Consider the following 25,377-nt stretch of genomic DNA (forward strand, 5'->3'; position numbering starts at 1 on the left):
TTAAAGGCCAAAATAGGTTATAGTTTCTTACTCTGATAGTGGGGAGCACAGCAACAAGGAGAATGGCTCTCTGAGACCTGCTCTTCAGGTCCACACGGTATTACAGGGGTAAACAAGGCATTTTACTGCATATTGTCACTAGAGAACCAAGCCATCTGCTGGGCAGCTGCAGCTATTGCTATGAAGTTTTGGAAAGAGGAAGTCATAATGGGTCATGATTGGGTTTGGTCCCAGTTCCACATAATGCCTCTGAGGTTGAGCTTGTTGGGCTTAGATGCTTCAAGGTAACATCTTTGTTTTAACTTTATTTTTCTAATGAGAGGCACCTTTTGTCACCTAAATTATATTGTTTCATGCAGTAACTTCTTCAAAGTAATCAATACGAGTAATTACAGATTTAATATTTGTGAGGCAAAAGAAAAATAATAGTGTAACTGAAATGTTCTTTATTCATAAGCCGAGTATAACCCAGTAAGACACAGTGTGAGGTTCCATATACAGAGCTAGCACTGCCCACCCCCTTGCGTTTGCCAGGCTTTAGTACTTCACAAAGAAAATGCCAAGTGTAACTTGGCTGTTTGCAGGGGAACAATTTCATACTCGTTGAAATCCTTCCACATCCCACCTCAGTGTGATCCATGATCTCTGAGATCAGTGATGGTCTTGGAACAGTGGAAGGCATAGACCATACAGGTGTAACATTACCATCTTTTTGGCTGGTATGGCTGATGCTGTAGTACCTGGTGGTGCAGCTTCGTGATTTCAGAAGTTTGGTTGTGTTGTTGCAAGCCATTGTTGCAAACTGTTGTTGCCTGGTTTTGTTGTAGCTTGTTACCTCAGGAAGGTTGCTCCTTCTGCCTCTTACAAGATGACAACAGGCAAAACAAAACGCAACCCCTCCAGCCTTAGTTGGTCTTCTTCATGGAGAACACACTACTATGAACAGTCAATAAACAGTCATTTTTTTGATGAACTTTGCCCTTTTTTCCCCACCTCTCATTAAAAAACAGCAGTTTGATAGTACAGCAGAAAATTCACGATAATATTAAACAAAATTTTCCCTACCATTTTCATATTAACATGAGATGCCAGAATGTAAAGTTAGCTAGATCTGCACATGGGGCCATTCTTGCTGTTAAAGGCTTTAGGCTGGAACAGAGCCCAAAATTTTTAAAAGAAATGCAACATTTCCAGATCAAATATTAATTACATGCTATATAGAATCATATTTTTCAAACAAACCCTATAAATAAAAAGCTAGGCCTTTCAAACCATCAGCAATATTAATTCTGGATTTGAAAGATTATGAAAGATCAACAACCACAGAACTGTGAATTAGAAAAATACTGGCCTAGGTTGCATAAAAACTTCCATTAAATAAATACTGTAAGTTTTCACTATGAAAATTCAGTGGTGTTGTACTTTAAAAAATCATAATGAATTAACCATCCCATTAATGATACTCAAATTGCTTTTCACAAATCACATACACACACACAGGAAGTCAGATGGCCAAAAAAGGCTATATACTGGATTAATACACAGTTCAATGGAAAGCACTCGATATACTCCTTCATAACTTCCTGACTGTCGTTGCAGTTATCAGCTGCAAATCCTGTTACCCTTCTCCTCTAGGTTGCCTTGCTGTCCCAGAAGGTCCAACACCCTGATGGCTGATACAGGAGGTGATTGTGATTGCCGTCTTGTGTGCTCATCCCTCAGACCACTGGTTTAATCTCGGGGTGATTTACAGTAAGTGGTTCTGGTTTCCAGTCTGGTTGGAAAAAGTGAATATTGAATGTCCGTGCCCAGTTCTCAAACACTCGTTTCTCTGTGATGAAACGATGATGACTGCCCTTTCGTCCCCGCTCATGTGAAATGTACATTGTGCATTCGTCAGGTCCCAAAGGTTCATAATAATGATAAGGTACTGAAAGATGATTAGGATCCCTGTGGGAGAAAGAAAATAGATTGAAGCCCCAGATATTCTTCTTTACTGATTGAAAAGATATTATCTTTAATCAGCTGATGGGCTCAAATCCCCTTTTACTCCCAGCTAAACCATATTTCTAGGTATCTGCATTTTTCTTGAATATTTAATATATCAGAATGTGGCAAAGGCTTTTCCTTTGCTCCTTCTTTTAATCTCTTCCAGTTAAACAAAAGACAGCAGTAGTTCAGAAACAAGGGAGAGTGCTGCAGGGCTGTGTTACTACTCTGAAATTTGAAGCAAACTGCTTAAGAGATTTATACCTCGATAGTGATTTGTAAAAAGCTTTGCAGAGGTATTTACTGAAATGGGGGAAGAAAGGGAAGGGAAAGATAGAGGGGAGGTGGTTATCTGTGTCACTGCAGTTCAGCTGAACACTCTCAGCATGGTGCATCAGGATGTGAGCGCACAACTTCAATGAGCACATCTGCATGCCAGGTCACTGATACAGCCCACTGCTGCTGGCTTTACAATCAAACATCTAACCCACTGGTGAGTTATTTTGGATTTTATAATGGCACCTTTCACTTATCTAAGCTAAAAACTAAAGTAATTCACCCACAGTACCCTTCTGCCCTTGTGAGGCCATCAGTGTTAACCAGCAGGAGATGCTGTACTCGTGTGGTGACACGTAGGATATGCTGAAGACCCATTAGGTAGGATAAAAATCATTTCAACAGTTTTAACATCAATGTTTTGGTGTTGCATTTTGTAAAAGACACATATGTATTATGTTTATAATGTAATAAGCCACAATGGTTCATTCTTTTTGTCTTATTCTCTATATTAAACTATATCTATGTGTTTTTTTGTTTGTTTGTTTGTTTTGTTTTGTTTTGTTTTGTTTTGCTTTGAGCACAGGCTGGCAGGACCTCATCCAACTGTCTCTGTCATTAACTCAGAGAGAGAACTGTCCCTGACGGAATAACCCAGTGGTACCTATCTCCACAGTTACTACCAAGAAACTGTTTTGTAGTGGCAGAAAAAAATAAGAAAAAGTTGATCAAAACACTGCCATTTAGTAAAGCCTTGGAACTGCTCTATATTAAAACCTGAGCTGAGTAAGAACCACTGTACAGAGCAAAAATTCAGAGCTGTCATGCAGATTCAGGGCTGTCAGCTCTAATACTGAGTTGATTATTTTCATTTTGAGAGCTAATATTTAAGCTCAATTTCAATTGAATGCATCCACAATCTGTCAGCATTCTGTCTTGGTCATTATTTTTACTGTGTAATTCTGTCACCTACGCAGTTCTCTAATTCTTCTTATTTTACCATTATCCATATTGTATATGGAGTGGTAATGTATGATATTACTGCTGTTTTCCATTTGTACCGTAGATTAATGTTTTAATTCAATCAATCTAGCTTCCTAGTAACACAACAGGGTGATCAATCTTACAACAACAGAATAACAATAAAATTACATTTTTAGAATAAGATGGATTCTAAATTTGCTGTATATATTCTCACTGGAATACATAAGAGAGTGAAAAATCTTTTAATACCTCACCTACAGAATGTATATCTTTAATGTAAAAAATACACTTTCATAATTTAATACATTCTTTTTAGCTTTCACTATTAGATCTCAATCTTCAATTACATTTCTTATAGTTTTTAATATATTGGAGCTTTTATTATAATTTATTAAATTAATCATTTGTTTGCTTACTGTAAATCTAACAAGATACATTTGGATGTGATTTGTGCTTTCTTAAGAACTAGTGAACAAACTGGCATCTGCCTCTCATTTAGACTGTTCTTTTCCACACTGTAGCTGGATTTTACTCTTGTGTTCTCAAGGGTAAACCTATATTGCTTGGTGGAAATTTACAGCTTTAAAATTAGTATTAGTAAAGTTGAAATCTTATTTCCAACTGACTTTGAATAAATGCAGTCACAGTGGAAGTAAGTTAACTGCTAAGGCCCCAGTACTGCACAGAGAGCCTGTTAAGGCTGCTGGCCCTGATACCTCTTCACAGATTTGGTTAGCATTCCCCCCCCCCCCTTTTTTTTTTTCCAGGTCTGAGCTGGGTTTGCAGAACATGAACTAGAAGAGCAAAAAATCAGGAAATAACTTTGTGTTCATCCCTACTCTGAAATTAACAATGGCTTGTTGTGAGAACTTTGCAATCAGATTTGCCTCAGAGGATCTAGAAGCATGCTGCTCGTGGTTTCCCTTCTGCAGGTACAGGGAGTGGGTCTGTCAGAAGGAGGAAAGAGAGGAGGCCTGACAGTGGTCTTGTCTCTTCTCCCTGACTCTGATGATGTAGTATTTACATAGGGTTACACTTTTCCTATTGCCTCTTTGAAGCAACATTTTGAATCCTGTACCTTTCAGTAAGTGCTTTCTTATCAATATTCTACCAATGGATTTCCTTAGCAAAGGATCTCCCTTTTGCAGCCAGGGATTCCATGTTAAATTAAAACTCCAAAGCTAAAACCAGTGTATCCCAAGTGGATACTCAAGTATCCACCCAAGTATCCCTTAGCTTTGGGCTGTACTGGGTTGCTGTACTTTGTGCAGTGTGTGCTGAGAAGCACCTGCTGCGTGGTCCAGGCCCCTGCTCGGTTCAGCCACTGCCCACTGGGTGCTGTCAGGAGTTGTGTGCAGGCTCATGGGCTGAACTGGAGGTGAATTCTAATACAGAGCCCAAAACGCTGATGGCTTTAGGCAGCTCCAGGGTTACTCTGCAGCAGACTGAGGTTTTTGAGGCTCAAAGTCCAGATGTGTTTAGCTTTATGAACACTGAAAGGCAGTTAGGTACTTAGCACTTTTTGTCTAAAGTTTTTTTCCCCTTTGTGGGAGTTCTGGATTCCCCCAGTTTTCATGCTACTAAGGTTCTGGATTTGGATGCTGGCTTGGGTAACTACACCATAGCTGAAATTAACTGTACTGTGTTATCTTCTAACACTGCAATTAGCTTGTGTCACCAGCGAATGAAATGCATGAGTAATTTCTATACGGAAATTGCTTGCCACCTCATTTATTAACATTAAAACAGATGCTGTTTTATCACTGACTGATACTGGACATTAATCAGTATTTTGTCAGACTTCACATGCATATTAATATCACAGCTGGGAGGAATCTAGGGAAGATCCTTTGTAAAATATACTCTACTTCCTTCCTAATAGCCTGCCAGCACAGCAACAGTGTAAGCGCTTGTACCCAATGTCAGTCATCTACAGTTTGCCACTTCAGTGCACATTTTCCCACAGATGGTATCCACCCACAGCAAAAGCTGAAAATACAGCAAACAGTGTTTGCCTCAGAAGAAACAAAACAGAAAAACACGGCCATCCCATTCCATGTTCTGGTCAGCCTCTCCCTTTACAAACAGAGTGATTGACCTACTAAAGCTATATGAACTTAACTTGCAGTGTCAAGCAATTCGTATTTTCAAGGGTGAGTAAAATGTAATTAACGTGTTGAGTGATGGGCAGCATGCTGTGCCAGTACTATGAAGGTTTCTGGAAAACTTTTTCCCTTTTATTTCCAGGATCCCATTTCCTTAACATGTATTCTAGCCAAGTTTTCCAAACCATTTATGTATTTTGTTATTAAGGTAATGAGGTGAAATGTGTATAACGACTAAAAGGCATGGCTACCTCCCATGCTGTTTATACACTCCTATGAGCATCAAGCCCTCCATAAGCCCCAGCAAATCTAACTAGCAGCAACTGCTTCTTTGCACTTGATTAAAAGCAGTTGAAAATGGAGAGAGGGAGGTAAGAAAACACTAGATTTAAAAGCTGTACCCAAAGGAATAAATTAAAGGATTTCAAATGCCAATTTTCAGGCAAATTATCGCAGATGCGAAATGGCCTGGCAGTCAAATGAGGATTCTTCATAGGAAAATGATCTGGTTCCATAACTGGAAGAAAAAATACTCCTACCAGTTAAAATAAGGCTCAGAATTAAGCTTTAAGTTTCTGTGAGTTCCAGAAGGACCATGAAGGCAGGGAGGTACGAGAGGGTTCTTCAACACCTTGAATTTTCCTTGTGTGTGAAAACCCAGAGATACCTGCAAGGACCCAACCTCTCACTGCTGCAGCTAATCCAACAGAGAGGGGTTGGCATTATTACAACCTGCATTAAGATTTGTCTGTGTCTTTCCCACAGATGCTGCTGAGCAGCCACAAAGAAAAGCAGGAGCACTGCAGCTCCTTCAGGAATTGTGGTGCTATCTGAGCTCCACAATCTGGTTGCTGATAGAGAGTGGCAAGAGGAAACCTCAATGTCCCAGTCAGGGGTGAGTCCTTCCATGTGCATACAGCAGATTGCTGAAGGCTGCTCAGGGAAGGAAACGTTTCCTACCTGAGGTACTAGTTTTTACTCCAGTAAAGGCCAGGAGTGGGGTTCCTGGGCACTGGAAGAAATACAGCAAGATGACTGGTTTGGTGACGGAAGAGCGAGAGGTGCACGCTCTCCAAAACGTTTGTAATGCACATGCAAACACGGGCTTTCATCTTATTCTAGAATGTGTGAGACAGATGTATGTAACAGCATGAGAGCAGTATCAAAGCCATTAACCCTTGGAGCAGTGTAAATCTGTAGCCAAGTAAAGGGATTCAAGATTACATAGAGCTTTGCTGCATGGTACTAGGAAATTATAATAATCAGGTCACCAATTCCAGTTCAACTATAAAATCAATGTCCAGTGAAAGTAAATAGAAATGAATCTGAAACACGTTGTTGCAATTAATAGTGACAAATCTTTTTAGTCTCTAGTGCAGACCGCTTCACTAGACTATTTTTCCTGCATGGGTGGAAAGCAATTTGGTTAATGATCTTAAGCTAATAATTTGTAGCAGAATCAACAGTATGATATTCATGATACCTTTGAGGTGTCCTTCACGTTACAGATGTGATACTAATTTAATTCAACAATAGTGATCACCCACACTCATTACTTACTCCAGAGATTAAAACTTAAAAAATAATGGCTATCTGCTGGAGTTGTAAATCTGGTGATATTAAATTTGAGTAGAAACTAGAATACTGATAAATATATGTTAAACCTTAATGGTTCTTCAGCTGCACAGCAAGTAAGACATACTTTGACTATACCATTTCGTACATACATGAGAGAGATAGGGTGATTTTATTTGCCTCTTTTATAATTTTTTTTGACACGGTAGATTTTTTGTTTTGTCTGAATGCAAAGCAGGGAAATCTGGCTTAAAGTACAGCTGTTTACAGACTCTTTCTTTATGCTGTTTTGGTTTGTCGTCTTATTTCTTTGAAAGGAAGCACTGTTTAATGAGTGGCTGAAGAGCAAACTAAGTTTAACTTCATTTATAGCAACAGGTTCATTTCACAGATCTTCATGGATAGCATCTTCTAGGCATAGGAACTACAAACTTCCCCTTCAGTGTCAGGGGAATAAACCACTTAAGTAAGCACATTTTATAATATTTTGATTAAGATATGACCTTCTAGCATTTTTATGACCAAGTGAGCCTTTAGATTATGACTTGTTATACAGGCTATAAGCATTATTACATTTATTGGCAATAGAATTGATTGCAGCACTTACTGTGTTATAATTTAATACTACATCCGTTTGATTTCAGTGTGTCAATTTCGTGAAAACATTTCATATGGTCTCAGTTACAATTTTAGCCTCTCTCAAAGACATGATTTTGTTTGTTTTTAAAACCAAGCATATGCACCTAAACTAATCTGATTTTGACAAGTAAGGAAGCTGGCCTGAAAAGTTAGCAATTCAATGTAAAGCAATGCTCACTCCTGACTTCTGCATTTTTAGGTAATTTATTTAAGAATTACTTCCATGTGCCACTGGAATGCAGCCACTTCTGCAGTAAGACAGACCACTTACAGTGATGCCAGGGACATAACCATTTCAGAACAGAAACTGAAGAAGTGTGTCTTGGCAAAATGAAACGACAGGAGAACTGAAACGCTGCGCTATGGAAGGTATTTATGTTGCCTGGAATATCTGATCTAGTTTGTTATTTTCCTTGGAGAATTCATGATGAAATCTGGCAGTACATCACAGCATTTATCATCTGTATTTTGTTATAATTTGTAGAAATTCTCACAAAGTGGAATTTAGTGTTGACATTTTATACTATAATTTCTTCAGGGATTTCAACTATTTTGTGCCCAGGATAAATGCAGATTTTTGAATGATCCTTTTTAGTGCTCAGAAGAAAGTCAAAGCAGCCCTATTCTTTGTGATAGATGAGCTAACCTGTCACTGCAGCAGTCCTCTCCCTTTGCCCCTGAAAGGCATCTTGAATTACTCAGTGAACCAAACTTCAGTGAGATCATTATATTTGCAACAAAATTCAGGCAGGTACCTCTCAGTGAGAGGGCTTTTTGAGCAGGCGATGAAACGTTGCACTGATGCCATGTTCTGGACTGTGACTACCAGCTCCATGCATTGCTGGATCAATCACCTGGCAGTGCAGACGGCCTCAGGCCTAGGGGTGGGCACACAACCACATTTTTCAGAAGGCCAGAGTGCTAGGCCTAGTTACAGATGGACAGATGATACTTAATTCAGTGTAAAGACTGTTGATGTAAAACACATCTGTATGAGTTCGTACTAGGTTAGTACTTTGCATCATGTGACTAACAAACGAGGGGAGGGGCTGTCTGTTTTCCTACCTCTGTGACTCCAAGTAGGAAACCCTAACTGGCACCTCAGGTCTGGGGCCTGAATAGGGCTGGGGCATGATGTAGCTGGAAAATCTGCACAAGCTGTTACTGTGTACAACAGCGTGAAGGGGTCACAGCTTCCACCAAAAGATTGTGTGCACTCTTTCCACCACTTGTAGCCCACACCCTGCATGACCAAAATGGGTGATGACAGGACCGATTACATAGTCTGCAGGACTAAATTCTGAGGTGGTTCTGTTGGTGTTGTTTGTTTTGATTTTGGTTGGTCGGTTGTTTTTGGCGGGGATCATTTGGGAAACCAGTTAATTGGCGGACTGGGATTTATGTGACATAGGTACAATGAGCTTAACTTTAGTTGTACAGGAAGTTAATTTAGAAACTAGTCACTGTAATTACTCCATTTCTCTATTAATTGTGGCGGGAACCTTTAAAAGCAAGTTAAAAGTAATACTTTCCAGTACTCCTTTTTTCAGATTAATTTCATGCCAATTATTGCATTACTTTTAGCTGATAAATATTCAGAGACTAAAAGAAACCAACAAGATAGATTAATTCTCCCACACTACAAACATTTTTTTTAATATTTTATATAACATAATTAAATGCTGTTTGTTGCTTTCAGAATCAGATCTTGGGACATGTTAATTAATTGCTTTAAGAGGACGGAAAACATGTTTCAGAGAAAAAATTAAGACTCAGATGTTTATCTGTAATGTTCAACCTTGTTGACTAATAATGGTTCCGAAATAAATCCTACCTGCAGAAATCCGGTGGCACCATGCCATAAACATTTATCCTGTCACAGAGTTCTAATGCGATAGTCATTGTGAACCAGCCCGTGCTAAGCCAGGTGTTGGATATCTTCCTGAAAGCAAAAACATAATTAAGTTTCTAGGCTGCCAAATATTTCTTGAGATATCTGAAACAATTTCTGGGCATTTCTTTCATTCTTGTGAAAGGTTATGAAAATTGGGCAACCAAGACTCGCTTGCTCATTCATCTTTTAATGATTTTACTAGTGTCTTCTGTCAGTGGACTAATTATGCAGAAACTGCCCTTGCTGTAATTAATTTTGGGCAAAGCAATGTTAATATTTAGCTGACCTTTTGGTAAGTTTACCTTAAGTTACTGAAACTTCGTGTCTTATATTCTTCTTCTAGTAATGTACTGGGAAAACACCACCCATCTGTAATCACTTAATGGAATTTGTACACTTAATAGGAAGACATCACAGGGGATGAAGAGGGCTGCTTAAAATGCTATGCACTATGGCATACGGCGCCTGTCTGCCGCAGTAAGTGGTGGCCTCAAGTGCTTGGTCTCATCACCTTTCCTCACACCTTGGTCCATGGTTTGGTTTCTAGAAGTTCCCAGCTACTCACTATGACTGCTGGCAGGAAACTTTGTTGGCTGTTGGCTGCAGCTATGCCCTGGAAACCTTCACCTAGGCCTCCCCCCCCCCCCCAAGTCTCATTCCCTCCTGGTGGGCCCTTTGAATTTGACTGCCAAGTGCTGCAAGGGAGCCCTCCGAGGCAGTTCCTTTCCTGGCCTTGTCTGCAGGCTAGGAGAAATCTTTTAGAAGAAGCACGAGAAATCCCAGCATTTATTAATACAAACTTAGATCTGTGAGAGATTACATGAAGATATGGGCTAAGAGATTTACAACCTGTGCTTAAATTGTGCTGTACGATGGGTTCTTACCTGCAAAATGGCATCAGTAATGCTGCTTCTTTCTAGCACTTACTCATCACTGCTGTTCCGTGTGTGAGAGCTGGCTGGTTTAATGGTTATGGGTTGTCTGGCACATGCACTGAAAGCCCCAATCCTGTGTTAAGTTCCTGCACTGTGCCTGGGGAGACCTGGCTATCTTGGAACAGGAGGACCAAGGACATGCCGGTGAGGAGCACATCTTAAAGATGCAATTGCTTATTTAGGACAGCCCTGCAGGACCAAGTCAGGCACCTCTGTTAGAAATGGGGTCACAGTCCTCAGCTCTCTTCTGGAGGTGGGTATTTGTCCCTGAGAAAACAAATGCATTCAGAGGTCTCCTTTGAAATACTGCTGAAGACGGAAAGAGCAAGTCTCCCTGATGGCTACTTATTAATCTAGAAAAGTCGTGCAGGAAGAAATTCAAACTCATCAACATTCCAAAAAGATGGGCTTAGACTCCTGACTTGAGACTGTCACAGTGACCGGTGAGTCTGCTTCCATCTCTTACTCAAGCTGAGGCATTGCAAGAGCTAAGTGCGCAGGCTTGTGTCAGGTAAAATGTTGTTGAGCCTTTAAGGTTTGAGGAGTGCCTTGTACTGAGTTCTCCTGTTCCCTCAGTGAATTAAGACTATTGCAAATTAACAAAAGAAGTGGTGGTATCCATGGCTGCTGTTAAAAAGGCACTTCTAAACATAAGGGTATTCTTTAAACAGAAATGCCTAGAGGATGCTGAGGAGCCTGTGTGCTTTGCCCTGTCCTTTGCTGGTTACCTGGTAATGTGTAAGCTCCCAGAATGTATGTCTTTACTGCTCCTGATGTGCAGGCTTTCAGGCTAAGATAGCATTTGGAGAATAACTGATTTAAGCATCTCATTAGTTCCAATTATGGGGCTTTATTCTTATCTGCATTTGCGCTTAAGCTTTTTTTTTGTGGGAGGAAAGGGGAGAGGAGCACAATTTATCACAACGTCATAGCTGGGTCCTAAGCTCAGCAGAGGCCTTCAGGCATGGCAACAATACAAAACAGTAAATAATTTCTGGCTCAAAATTATTAGGGAAGGGATGGGTAGAGAAAAGCCTAAAAAATTGCTTTCTGGCCACTTGAGAGTTTCTGAGCCTATGAATCACCAGGTAATTTAAGAACATATGCAGGCTAGTATTTTGGAGCTTGTACAAGGCGTTGTTCTAGGTGCTTAAGATCTTGCATCCAGAAATGAGGGAACATTGCACTTAGACCACAACCTAGGTTCTGCACACATCAGGAAAGCTAGCTATGCTGTCTGCTGGGTTAGTTTTCTTTTTCCTTCCACATGTTTATTTTGCAATTTAGTGTTTTCAGTGAATCGAAGAATAACTGAATTTAAGTAAGCTTAAAAGCCAAACAATAGAATAAAGATTTAAAAGCATACTCAAGTACTACTTTGGCTTCTTTAAATACCATGTCTGTAGGACAGCAATATAGAAAGAAACAGGGTTACAATGTCTTGCCTTTTCATAAACGATCTGAACAAGATTCCAACAAAAGAGTACTGTTTTTATACCTAATCAGCTGTAATGAAAGAATATGAAGAACTGTCATGTGCTTATTAGGGAAATTATCAGATATTCTTTTATATGATGAACTAACACACTGTGCTGATAATTCTGTAGTGCACACTAAATTACAATTAAAGGCCTTTCTGCTCCACCAAAATCTCATTTATAATCTCTATGGAAATACTCTTCCTGCAGTTATTTCATTTATGCTTCCTTTATCTAATTACTATAATATTGGTTCTGAATCATATTTTCTTAATGTACCCTTATTCAATTATAAAGTTATTTTCAAGTACAGTTACTTTATAATACCAAGTATATTGTTCTGCAGCCTTTGTCATTCACTGTACTATTTAATTGGCAATGTTTTCTGAAGGTTTTCCTTCTTTTCAAAATCAGCTTTTTATTGTAAAGCACAATACATCCAATTACCTATTTTCTCATCATTTTCAAGACAGAAAGGAACGGTTTGATTATTGCACCCTTGCAATGAGATTTCTCTCTCCTTTTTTTTTTTTTTTTTTTTTTTTTTTTGCAGGCACTGATGTTGAGAGCTCAGCAGAAACCTCCCAGGGAACAGCATCATCCTGCGCTGTACAATGTTCTGCTCCTGCCCCCACAGCTACATAAATGTTCTTCCCTTACGAAGTCTTTCCTACCCATGTTTCTTTTCATCTTTCCTTCTTTTCCTGTGCTGCCTATTCATTTATTTTCATCTTCCATTTTAACCTTCTTAGTCCTTCAAGTGTGCTGTATGTACCCTCTAAAGCATTAGGTCCTATACAGCAGAGCATGCAATTTCTTAAATGCAACAGGAGCTGTTCATGAATGAGGCTGAGTTTTGCTAGATCCAAGTGCCATTGATTCATGCTGGGAGTTCAGGGTGCCCATGACTGAGCCCACTATAAACGTGTTATAACATCGTTATTGTCTCCGAATCCTTGAGAATGTTTCAGGGCCTGGTGCATGTGCAGAAAAAGAAATGCTTTCATCCCATGCTTAGCTGTAGGCCTCCTGCTCCAGATGGGTAATACAGAATTAGAAAGCAGCCACCTGCCTGAAATTGCACAGCAAGAGTCAGGAAAGGAACGGAACCCCAGCTCCTCATGGCAGAATCAGCCAGCTCTTCCTCAAAACTTGGGACTGCGAGCAGTCCCATAGTGAGAGAGTCACCTGGGGCCCAAGGAGGCAGTGTGCATGCCCTGGCTGCGGGCTCTGACCCCTAGGGCTGGTGGTAGCCATTTACAGCATTACCACAGCTTTGTGAATTGTAATGCCTTTGTAAATCCTGGCCATACAGATAATCCTGTGCCACTGGCTCTGCCTCTGTTGTACAACCCCAAAGACAAGTCTGTGCCCTCGAGCCCTCTGTCCACAGAGGACTGAGCCCAGCTTCAGGCTGTGGTGTGTATGTTTTTGTAAAGTCAGAGAATTTTACCATGGGTTACTGCACAATAAACCCACCTCTTCACTTGTACTGAAGTGGGGACCCTGTTCCATTTCTTACAGCCGCGTATTTAATATGTAAAAAAATAGGAGTTCATTAACAATAAAATGTGTTTCTCTCTAGGAAGTCTTTGGCTTAAATGCCCATTTTCAAACATTATATGTGAGAATACTCAAGTCCTGCAGTGGGTCACTTATTAAAAATTTGATTTGAAGATCAGCCTACAAGACATAAACAGTCTCATAAAGATGTAAGTATTGTAATAACTTTCCTTTTCCCAGTTGGAAATATAAGATGAACTCCTCTGAAGCACCTAATGTATGACTAATGTTTATTTGTATTACAAGAAGCTTTACAGCTGCAATGTTCCAAGAAAGCTTAAATTCAATAAACAGCTATTATAATTCATAGAGCGGTGGCATTTCCTCTATAAGAAAACATAACCTATCCATTCTGATTTTCCAGAATCAAAAAAAAAAAGAAACTTTTAGGTATATTACCCCAAAGTGAGATTTAAACAGCTCCTACCTCCTTGGCTATATATACAGTACAGCCAGACTCTGGTATTCTAAGTTGATGCAGCAATACTCCACAAAAATTATTTTGATGCATATTTTTTCCTTATGTTACGAGTGATGTTATTTGGCCTGTTATACCATATTACAACTCATGCAGCAGAGGATTTAATGGGTGTGATAGTCCCTCTGAGCAGATCTGAAATTGATACATATAAACTACATTATTTTTCTTCTGTATGACTTCCCCCAAATATATCCATGTAATTTTTCTCACCTGTCTTTCCCGGTTTCTCGTTTAAAAAGGTCATCAAATTGAAGCATCTTGTGGCGAGAAATCATATATGCTTTTAATTGAGGCAGTATCTGATTCATCAGCTGCAGATTGTTATATACCAAGCCTTTACCATCTCTCCTCATGTAGCTGCTAGGACCCCAGAAGATAAACACAGCACCGTGGCTCATATTTAAGAGTTCGTTGCGATTTCGCAAAATCCTCTGAATACTGGAGTGTGCAATGACTCGAAGGCTTGTTTTGTTTCCAACATCTTTTCCATAACCTCGAGTAGGTGCATCATTCATTCGTATTACGCACTCTGTCTCGTCGATTTTGTCACCTTGTTTACTTCCCAGAAGGTGTCCAGAACTGGTTACCAATGCACAGCTCTTGCAATGCATTTTTAAAGGCTGCAAAAGACATACACACTCAAAATTAGCTGTGAACACTTTCCCATTCACTACATGGTAACTGTAACTAGTATTTTACATATACATGGAATATTTTACAATGAAAATCTCTGAGGACTTTTTATAAATCTCTCTCAGCATTCTTCCCAAATAACTGGGAACATATTACCTGTACCTTTCATAGAGGGCAAAAATGTGTGTAACCCTTAAAGTTCTTCCGTGGAATTGAATCCCCTGTTTAAATCCTCCTTTCCACTGCTGTTTAACCTTCATATATAGTAATGACAATGGCTTCTAAACTCTTCACAACTGCATAGCATTATACTTCTACTTGCTATAAATGAGCTCTAATTGGAGTATTTCTGATTCCTCCTCTTCCAATTTTTTCAGGAAATAATCATTTGTAAGTCCTTATAAGCACAAGTGTGAATAGCTTTTCAACCCTAGGGTCAGGACATTTTGCTAAGGGAAGAGAATTGTATCTTGGTCTAATCCTTTCACACCACTTCCAAATCAGCACCATAACCACTGCACTGCTCTCATAATTCTGTTGCGGTTCTACATTCAGAGCTGGTTGTTACATCTGCATAGCTTTCACATGACAGTGAGGCAGCGCACTGAACTTTTCCTAGCTTGTCAGGTCATGTTTAAAAGTTACACAATAAAATGGAACAGGAGGTGCCTGTTAAGTGAGTCTGACCTAACAGAATTGCAAGACCAAAACAAGCATTCATGAAAATGCATTATAAACTATACTACTGAATTAAATAAATTTATATAAATATATATATATATATATATAAACAAGAGGAGTATGTAAGTTTATCTGCTGCCCAGCCTAAGAACTGAAAAGGAGCAAAGGGTTTAAAAGCTTGTTTAATTCCAGAGGCTCCAAGTCAGACACACAACGTAGTGGGAGCAGTCATCCCCTGCACTAGGCGCTGGCCTGACCCAGCACTACTTGTTGGTTCTGAGTTCTACCAACCTAAACCCACCCCCGACAGCACGGGCCTCAGCACCTCTCCAGATCAGATCCTGTGGCTCTCCATGGCAGCTCGTTGTTTGTGCCACTACAGACAAAGCTAGCATGTCCCCAAGTGTACACCTGATGGGTTTATAAATGAGGAGCAGTTATTACACTGGCATATAATTATACTTAGTATCAACCACATATATATAGGCAATAAATAATTAGTGTGCTATGGTGCACAGCTTAAAAAACTCTACAGGTCAAAACAAGACATAGCCTAGGTCTGAGATCATCTTAATGCCCTGTTTGCAAATACTCTAGCATCCACTATTTGAAGGAGTTGCTTTATTTAAGTAACCTTGTTAATTCTGAAGGTAGTAAGGGGTTGCAGTCTGAGCATGTTTTCTATGAGAATAGCTAATGAGTGATTAATTTTTTTTTTTTTTTTTTTTAATTAAAGAACAAATAACTAAATAATACCATTTCTTTAGCTATACAACCAGTAAGCTTTGGGTCTCCATCTCCCCAAACAACAACGTCCTTTGCCTTTCACATACATGGACTGTAATCCAGAGCTAATGATATGAGTAGAAACGTTTATGCTTTTGTGAGCCAAGGTTTCTAATGCAGTATTTACGTGCATTTTCCTTTTAAGCTTTCACCTAACACTTTGATAAATTACCTAGCAAAAGGCTCTAAGGTGAACTAGCTTCTCCACCATCATGCATGGGAAAGCAAGATGAAGTGCTAATGAGGTTAAAGGAAATGTAGTCGGCACCAGTGTTAATCACAAGGGTTTGAATATCCACATTGCGAGACATTTTCATCTAAAACAATCTCTGCCGGTTCCTGGCCTACTGGGCTACACGTTACTCGTTTCTTCTAAAAGTCTGCCAGAGAATGTCACTTGTGAGGAAACGAGCTTAACCACAGTGAAACTGTTGAAACATTTTTTTGTGGGGTGAGGAGGGAAATGTTAACATTTGCTAGATGATGCACATTAACACTCCCAAAACATCTGTCCCACATCTTGTTTGAAAATGGTTCCTTTTGGGAAAAGGTCTTCGGACTGAAGCATTCAGGTATTACCCAGCTAATGCTTCAATGATGCATGGGGGCTGATAACTTGTGCCTGCTCCGGGCAAGTCATTTACACTCACCTCACCGAGTCTTTCAGTCCGAATCTACAAAACTCACACCTAAAAGTGTCAGAGGAACTCACAGCCAACAGCCACAACATTCTCATACCAGCTGTCTCTAAGGCCCTGACAATATTGAAAGCAAGGGGAAAAACCTATGGGCTGTAATATCGTTGGGAAGGCAGTGGTTGCACCAGAAATGTCATCTACTTAAGCAATAATAATGGAGGCACAAGGCATTGCTTTGGGATTGATGACCAGCTGGGAAAAGTTGATGGCCTGAGAATAACCAGGGGCCATTAAGCCAGAAGAACATTAAGTCCACAGAAAAGCTCTCTGCTAAGGTAATTATTACAGTGATATGTGGAAAAAAAAGCAAGCCAAAAAAAGCAAACCCATGACATCCGAGTTATATTTTAGGTAGGCAATGCAACCCTTTCTTCATTAATCTTGCTGCAAAATGCCCAGAAAAGTGAGAGGTAGGTGAGTTTTATGGCACCTCTATTAGCTACCCTGAAATATAACACAGAATGCATGTAAAAGCTGCTGCCATTTAATGGCACCCGTTGTCACCAGCAATAAGCAGCTACGTTTTCATGTGTACCTGAAGTACACCAGCAGCACCTTGCACAGAGCACATGGCCACTTCTACAGCACAAGTCAGTCGTGTCAACACGCTGGGCACTCAGTGATTGAGCCAAGTAGCAGCCAAACAAACTGCCTCAGTTTTCTCTCTTACTTCCAGTCAACCAAACATAGACAGGGAGAGTGGGGAAAAAGATTACAAGAAAGTAAGCTGACTGTGCTAGTACCCCAGAAGCTGGCAAAATGAGCCGGTGCTTTTCCCTGATAGAAAGCCTGTCCCCAGTGAAATAAGGGCACAGGGGAACCTTGCCAGGTTCTGGTAAACCCCGTAACAGCCCTGTGGTGGCCGTAACAACTGAGCTCAACCTGGCACAACTGTAAGTATCATGAGCCAAAATGACTCCTGGCAGCTGTCACTCACGTGCATTACAGCCCAGTCAGTACTGCTGCTATACCATATACTTCAGGTCTGTTTAAAAGCAACCAACAAGCAACCAACAACAAAAAACAATGCCACAGTTGTTCCTGTATTTTCCAATTTGAGTCAATCTCTGCTGTTACTGACTTCAAAATCTATGTTGTCCAATGATAGAAAGATGTTACTTTCAGACACTTTATTGCTCAAAAAAAAATAAAGAAATCAATGGAAGAATGTTATTCCCGATTCAAAATATGTTACTCTTAGATACAATTATTTTCTCTGTGATGAAATCAAGTGATCAATTTTTATTTATTATTTTGCTTTGATTTTGAAGCCAAGATTTTAGAAAACAGGACAATTCCCTCCAGTAAAATAAGCAGCACTGGAAATCACACTTTTTCCTACTGAGTACTTAATGACCTACTTTCAAGACCCCTGGGTTCAGATCATTCCACTATCAGTAGTATAAAAGTTTCCTTTCTATAAATAAAAAAAATCACATATTTTATCTTGGCAATAATGACCTGGCCAAAAAAAAAGAATTATCTTCTGGAGTGAAGAAAAGCTCATTACGGAGTTCAGCAGAATAAGACCACCTATCAGTTCCTTAACACTAACATTCCTAATAGATACAGCTGGAAATATTGCAGATCATTTCCAAATGTATTGGAGAGAGCAAGAGACCGAGAAAGATTAAAAAATATCCAAATTCGTTTGGATGAATGACCTTTAGCTAAACATTTGAGACTGAAAGTGCAGAACATCACTGAGGCTGCTCAGGTAACTGAAATAGGGCTGCCACCGGTAGCATTCTGTGCCACTTGGAGTACCTGAGAGCTGGGGGCTTCTATTGCCCTGTGACACCTCCACAGAGGTTTTTGTTCCTCAGCACCAACACACCTGTCTCCTCTCCGACCCAGAATGAAAAAACGGTAGGGCTTCTTCACCTTACACCAACCGAAACACACCAACCACCGCCTTAACAGCAGCTCTCGGACTGATGCTAGAGTAAAAGCAGCGGTAGAAATTCAAACTGATCTAAACGAGAGCAGAGTTGTTTCTGTTTGCAATTGAATTAATTCAGATAGGGCAATATTAATGGCTAGAAAAGGTACACATGGACCCTGAAAGAGGCTGTCTTACTGATTCAGAGGATGGCCATCTTCCAGAGCAGTCTAGCTTGCCCCCCCCCCCCCCTTTTTTTTTAAAATAAAAATAAGTTTAGTTTTCGCTTAGAAATAAGTGAATTTCTTTGGTAGGACTTGCATGTCTACCCTACCTAGTTCCCTTTGTGCCTGGCCTACGCACAACAGTTACCTTGCAACACTCACTACGTGTTACCTCAGTAATTACTTTTTATGTTCCTTGCCTTGTGCCCAGAACTTGATCGCTATTTCATACTTGATATTAACGAACACTGTATTTACCTCGGGTTCAGTGTAATTTGTTACTTATGGCTCATTCCTGATCACTGGGTCATGAGCTACCAGCAATGACACTGCAATTAACACATTGCTGCTAACATCGTACCCTGTCCTGGCACCTTCAGTTCCAAGTTTGTACTTTCTTGGAGCCTTGAGCAGCTTTGGGGTTTTCTCACAAGCTGCTGGCTTGAGACCGCTGCTCCAGCGGAGGCTGGCTGCTCCTTCCCGGTTCTCCTCTCCCAGCGGCTCCTAGGACAACCCCTCTGTCATGACAGCACCCCAGCCTCTGCAGGAGCTGCAGGTACCCGCAGCCCACTGCTGGCACTGCACAAATGGCTGCTCCAGCTCTGGCGAGCCCCTGCCACCCAGCACGGCTCCAGGTACGTGGCCTCTCTTGCCATTACACCTGCCACTCACAACCAAGCTATACCATGTCGCTTCGCAAGGTGCGCCTCCTTCCGTAGTATTTTTCCTAGGAGACAAATGATTGTAAGGCCTAATCTATTCTTCTTTGAGAAATTCCAATCACCTTAAAGTAGAATAGAAACCCTGAAGCTGCACATTTGCAAAGTAATGTCTGCTCTCCGAGTCAACGCAGCAAGCCGTGGGGCTCAACCTGTCTCATTAGTGAACGACAGCTGTGCACTCCAGGACTGCTTTCCAAATTGCAAGTTACTTTGGGAGACAGGATCTTGTGAAAATAATGCAAGTTCCCTGATATTTTTTTGCTCTGTAATATATTGATGGTGGAACAGAGCACGTGAAAAGTATTAAAAATGAAAAGAGAGACACACACAAGTGTTTGCTTTAGTATTTCCCATCCCCACGCACCTGACACACTATGAAATGATGCTCTCAAACTAGTCTGAACAGTGAAAATAATTCAGATGCATATTGGGATATTTTAGGTAATATTTCTATGTATTTAAAGCTGGAAGGAAAACCAGACTGAAACACTCAAAGCACATAGAGGATTTTGAACCTCAACCAACCTCAACTTCCTTATGCTAGCAGGTACAGAGAGGCCTTCCTCTTAAAGAGGAAGAAATATCCCCTGAGCAAATACATTTATAATTTTTGTTGAAGTAGACTTTTAGAGCATTAGACACTCTGCCATGAAAACAAAGTGCATTATCCACTGAAATGAAAGCACTGATTGCTTTGAAAACTGTATCCCACTGACTGATACCGTACAAGTAAATAGAAAGGGTTAGGAGGTACCACTTCCCAACATTGTTAATCCATATGCAAATCCAAATAACAAGCATTTGCAGCAAAACTTTGCAATTCAAAAAAGGTCTGGCAAGTCTGTTTAGAAAGATAAATGCATGTCTGTTTAAAAAGATAAAAGATAAAACAAATGAATTTCTTATTACTTCTCTTTGTTTCTTGAGCTGTAGAGCTTGAATATGCAAATGTTGTGGAAACATTAGCATCTTCATTTCCCATTGATTCTTCAGAGTTAATTATATAACTGGACTCTGCCGTCAGATATTTGATAAATCGAAACAGTGAAATAGCCAAACTTCAGCAAATGCATTCATCACACCAGTGATCACAGTGCCCTAGGTTTTATTTCTCCAAGGAATGGAATATTTGTGTCTGCCATGATATTATACTGATGGGCATCTGCAGAACTTGTAGTAAAAGTATAATAATTCTATTTTCAAACGGTCCTTAGGCGAATCTAATTCAATTTCTAAACATGAGGCTGTATTACAAAAAGAAAAATAAAAAAACAAATGCACTCCATAAAGCTTTCACTGGGATAATTTCCTTAGAAAAAGTACCGTTCAGCACATTAGTCAATGAAGAGTCTTCTGCTTGTGTGAAGTGTTTTCCAGCACATTAACTCTTTTTCAGGGAACTGCCTGCTAGTCAAAGCTTCCATTAGATTAATTAAAATATGGCTCCTCTCACTGGAAAGAAATGGCATGAGTTTGGTTACAGGACATTGACCACCTACAGAAACCAAGCCCTTGCTAGTCACATAAAATACAAGCAGCAGCAGCGCAGGAGCCTGAACAACAAGATAACTTGTAGGACGGCGAGCACATTTCTTTTCTTGTTTGGAAGCATGATTACAAGGTGCTGATGTTTTCCCCTAAGCCACCTGAAGTGAATATAAGGTGCAACCTTGCAAATTGTCAGCACATATAAAGCTAAGATTTAGAGAGTAGTTTCCATCCTGCATCCTATAAATGTGTCCCATGAGGAAGATTAGTATCAATCATAGGCTTATTGGAGAGGGAGATAGGATACAATGATAACCTGGAGCTATCAACTAGAGTAATGGTCTAAGAAGAAAAAGCAATCAGAGAAAGAAAAGAATATCGTCAATGAAAGACAGCACTGGAAAATCAGGCAGGAATGCATCATGTTGATGAACATGAGCTGTTATGAGAGAGAGAATCATACGAACAATATACAGGCTCAAAAGAAATGGTTATTGCCTAATGTTTATCTTAAAAGGAGTGCAAATAGACATTCATATTACATCAAACTGCTTTACTTTTGTTCTGCAGCTGAAGTACTTGCATTAAAATGCAATAAAGCAACAAGCACGGTGTCTTAACTATGCAAACTGTTACCAACATTTCAGAAAAACATCAACTATTACAGCAGTCCATAGAGAAGGCATGGGATGGTTTGGATTTTTGCTTCCGAAAGTTTGCACATCAGCTTCTCTCATCTGCTTTGGTATGTTTTGGCAATTCCTCATGGAAACATGCCCTTGGCTGCTCCCTCTGCACCTGTCGTGGCTGTGCAAGATTTTTTTGAGCTTCAATTTTCACAGGGTCACTCCTTTATCTAACCCAGCTTTAAAGGTGAGCATCATTGATCCTTAAAGACTGTGCCTAAGTTTTCAGCTTAAAGCTCACATCTTTCTGCGACGCTCTTTGGCTCATCCAAATACATCTGAACTCTCACTAGAGCCATATCCCTAGGAGGCAGTAACGTGACAGCAATTGCAAGGACACAGGCAAACCCTTCCAGTGGCACCCAGTTTTTAGATGACAACATCGACACAGCATGCTGAGTCTCTAGGACAGATCAGAAGAAATTTAAGATCAAATATCTTCTTAGAAAGAGTCACTGACCCCAGAGAGAATTTTCTCTAAAATGTATTTTGTCTTTTATTTCTCTACCTTGTTGAAGTTGACTGCAATAAAAAGCAAGGCTCCTTATTGCTTTCCAAGGTCTTTGTTTCAAAAACTGTCAAAAACGTCCAACCTGACTGTGTCCTCCAAGACCTTTTGATTTTTATGTGGCTAGCTCCGTATAATCCTCATCAGTTTATTTTATATTAACCCAGACTGCTCTTTACTTCTTGGTGGTAAAGACAGATGCCAGAAACTGGTACTGGTACTGAAACTGGTACAACTGGTCAAAACATCCATCTCGTTCCATAGCTATGGGATGTAGAAAAGCACTGTGATTTCTCCCATGTGCATACATAGAGAAGAAAAAGAGAGTGGGTTTGGGGCTAAAATATTTGTATCTTTTTTTAGTTTTGGACTAAAATGAGATGACAACAAAACATCTTGTGGACAGACGTTTAAAAATCTGTGTCTGCACCTATTTATCTCTTATAAATTTAAGCTTATTTGGGACAACAACTAAATTTGAAAAATATTGCTTTGAATTCAAGGGTCAACTTTGGGTGTTTTTTGAAGGGCCTTGAGCATTTGAAACACGTCTCTTCAGCTGATTGTTTCCTATTACCACAGTCCTGATCAGGAGACAAAAATAAACATATTTATCCCATTGGGCTATTTGTATCTACTCTATTTCCCAGTATGCAGGTTATTATGAAGTTAAATACTCCCAGGAAACATTCAGCACTGAACTGCACCTGCCACCAAGGGTAACTAGACAGTCAAGTGGCACCCTCTCTGCCAGTGTGGCCTTTGATTCCCCAAGGAGATGAGATGCTCTTAATTTATATCAGGAACGTCAAAGCTATCTTCTGAATGAGTTAGGGGTAAATAAGTTTGGTGGAAGTTTGAGGTAAGCTGGTATCTCTAGAGGAAACAGAGAAAAAGGCTGTCTGGAGAGAAAGAAAGGGCTCTTTCCAATGAAGGCACCCTGAGCTGCAGGGCAAATGAGAAGAGGGAATCTTTGAAAAAACGAGCCAGGGAAGAGCTGATAGCAAGGCAGCTAATTACAGGGAGAGAGCGGGTTTGACCTTGCTAGAAGTAGAGTTAAGTAGATTTCCATATCTGTGCATTTCACAGACATTTATAACTGTGCCATCTCTTGGGGCCGTGGCACGTAAGTGCTTTTATTTATGTTTTACTGTCAGCTGATTTGAGTGAAGAATAATTCCTAGGTACTTGGCTAACACTCTTCAGCCATATTCCTTGCTTAAAGACGGAGCTTATCTATAAACTGGGGAATGGTATAACTTAAATCCAGTGACCCTACACATTAAGCCAAAGTATTTGAAGTGTAGAAGGGCATGCCACCAAGAGGATGAGAGAGGCAGGTTTAAGAACAGATACCACAGAAATCGGGAAGAAAGGAATCATCTTTCAGCGAGCAGCAGCAGACAGGGAGCCGCCCTGGGAAGAGGTGAAGTGCAGAGCCCCAGAGTCCCAAGGGATTCGTGGGTGCTTTACACTTTATCTGCTTTTTATTTCACATTAATAGTCATAAATTGCGCTCCCTGAATGTGATGCGCGTGTCATTTGAAGTGCATTTTACCTGGTAGTGACATCAAACAGTTCCTGCTCGCTTCTTCCCCTTTTTTTTTGCGGGGAGGTGGAAGGGAGTTTATTTCACCAGATCAGTTTCACAATGGAAACAGGAGGCAAAGAGAAGTTTTTTGTTTTTTTTTTTTTTAAAAAAAAAAGAAGATGGGTGGAATTACTTTCTTTAGTGACACTGAACATTCACCCCCAAATGCTACAAGATGGGTGGTGGTGGAGGAATGAAAAGGATGACCAAGAAGCGCAAGTCTGCAGAGGTCTTTCAAAATCTCTCTCAGTCTTTCATTGCTTCAAATCGCCATTACCAAGCGCCTTGAGATGCGATACCTGGCAGCAGGAAGCCCTGGATTCTGCGAGGAAGGTCTGCTTTCAGGTCACTGTACCTGCCTGCCTGCAGCCCCGAGTTCTTGTTTCATGTCCATGCCCCTCTGTTAAGCAGTTTCTTCAGAGCAATAGGCATATTCTGAAGTTTTTCAGCACTGGGCATGTAGGTCATCTTTCCAGCTTTACTGCCCCACATAGTGCCTGCCCACCTAAACAGCATTTTTGATAAATCTGAGATTTGAAACTGGCTCTTGAGAGGTTCAGGAGAGATAGCAGGGCCTCTTCTTCATTAGGGGTGAAACAGTGACATGTCACAGCTTTTGGTATGGAAACCTTTCAGCAAAGAGTTCAAAAGGCCAGCTTCTCCTCAGGCATAACCACTTCACTCCTCTGAACCAAGAGGTGTGCAGATGGTTCCTCCTGTCTGTACTGCAGGGCCCTGAGGTGGCCCTTGGGGCTGCTTCACACCACAGCAGAATGGGCTGAGTTGTGCGGCTGCCAAACCCCACTGCCTGGCCAGCAGGGAGAGCTGGCTCCCCTTTGCTGTGGCCCACGCGTGCCCAGTGGCAGGAGCTCCCGACATTCCAGCTCCTGGCACACCCTCAGAGCCCAACACTCACGTCCACCTTGGCAACTGCAGGCACGCAGCAGGGCTGTGACACCCGAGCCCACAGCCTCAGCATCCCCAGCCGGGCTCAGCCAACCTCCTGTACCAGCACCATTCTCTGCAGTCCCCACCACACCCCAACAAGGCCACCCACAGCCCCCTGCCTGTCTCACAGGGCTGGCAGGCTGGACAAGGGTGAGGACACGGGACGGGGCACAGAAGGGACGTTGCACAGAAGCAAACATAGTGACAGCCTTTGCCAGGAGATGGCATGAGAGCATAATCCTGACTCAGTGTGCCCAGCCGCAGGCACTGCAAGATGGTTGTCCATGCTGCTCACAAGGGAGAGCGCCCTTGAGGACATTGGTCACCCTAATGCCCTTAAAACCACTGAATTTCACCTCAAGCGTGGTACTGCCTGTGCTGTGCCAGGCCTGCCCATCTGCCCCTGCCACACCCAGGGGAAAAACGAGACATCCTCCCATGAGGAACGGCTGCCTCCGTTAGCGTTGCACAGCCGGGGGCAGCCTCTGGAAATCCATGTCTGAAGAAAAGAGCAGCCAAACTTTACAGACATGTCAGCATTTAATTACAGCTGCGGCGTGGTTAAGACCGTTCCCTTTCTATCATGTGTTCTGCTTCCCAAAACAGAAAAT

General features: G+C 40.9%; 1 protein-coding gene across 3 annotated transcripts in view; it reads right to left on the reverse strand.

Moving 5' to 3' along the window:
- Nucleotides 1–423: 423 nt before the first annotated feature.
- The window catches only part of ST6GALNAC5 (ST6 N-acetylgalactosaminide alpha-2,6-sialyltransferase 5), a 69,769-nt gene continuing 44,815 nt past the window's right edge, over nt 424–25,377 (reverse strand). For 2 of the 3 annotated variants that reach the window (XM_035332977.1, XM_035332978.1), the window contains exons 3-5: nt 14,130–14,539; nt 9,403–9,510; nt 424–1,950 (exon numbers count right to left, since the gene is read on the reverse strand). In XM_035332977.1, the coding sequence (XP_035188868.1) occupies nt 1,719–1,950; nt 9,403–9,510; nt 14,130–14,539 (750 nt within the window). In that variant the 3' untranslated portion in view covers nt 424–1,718. The remainder of the gene's footprint in view (nt 1,951–9,402; nt 9,511–14,129; nt 14,540–25,377) is intronic. The other variant, XM_035332979.1, reaches the window with a different exon arrangement.

This window comes from Oxyura jamaicensis, chromosome 8 (assembly GCF_011077185.1).
Source record: "Oxyura jamaicensis isolate SHBP4307 breed ruddy duck chromosome 8, BPBGC_Ojam_1.0, whole genome shotgun sequence".
Taxonomy (NCBI): Eukaryota; Metazoa; Chordata; class Aves; order Anseriformes; family Anatidae; genus Oxyura; species Oxyura jamaicensis.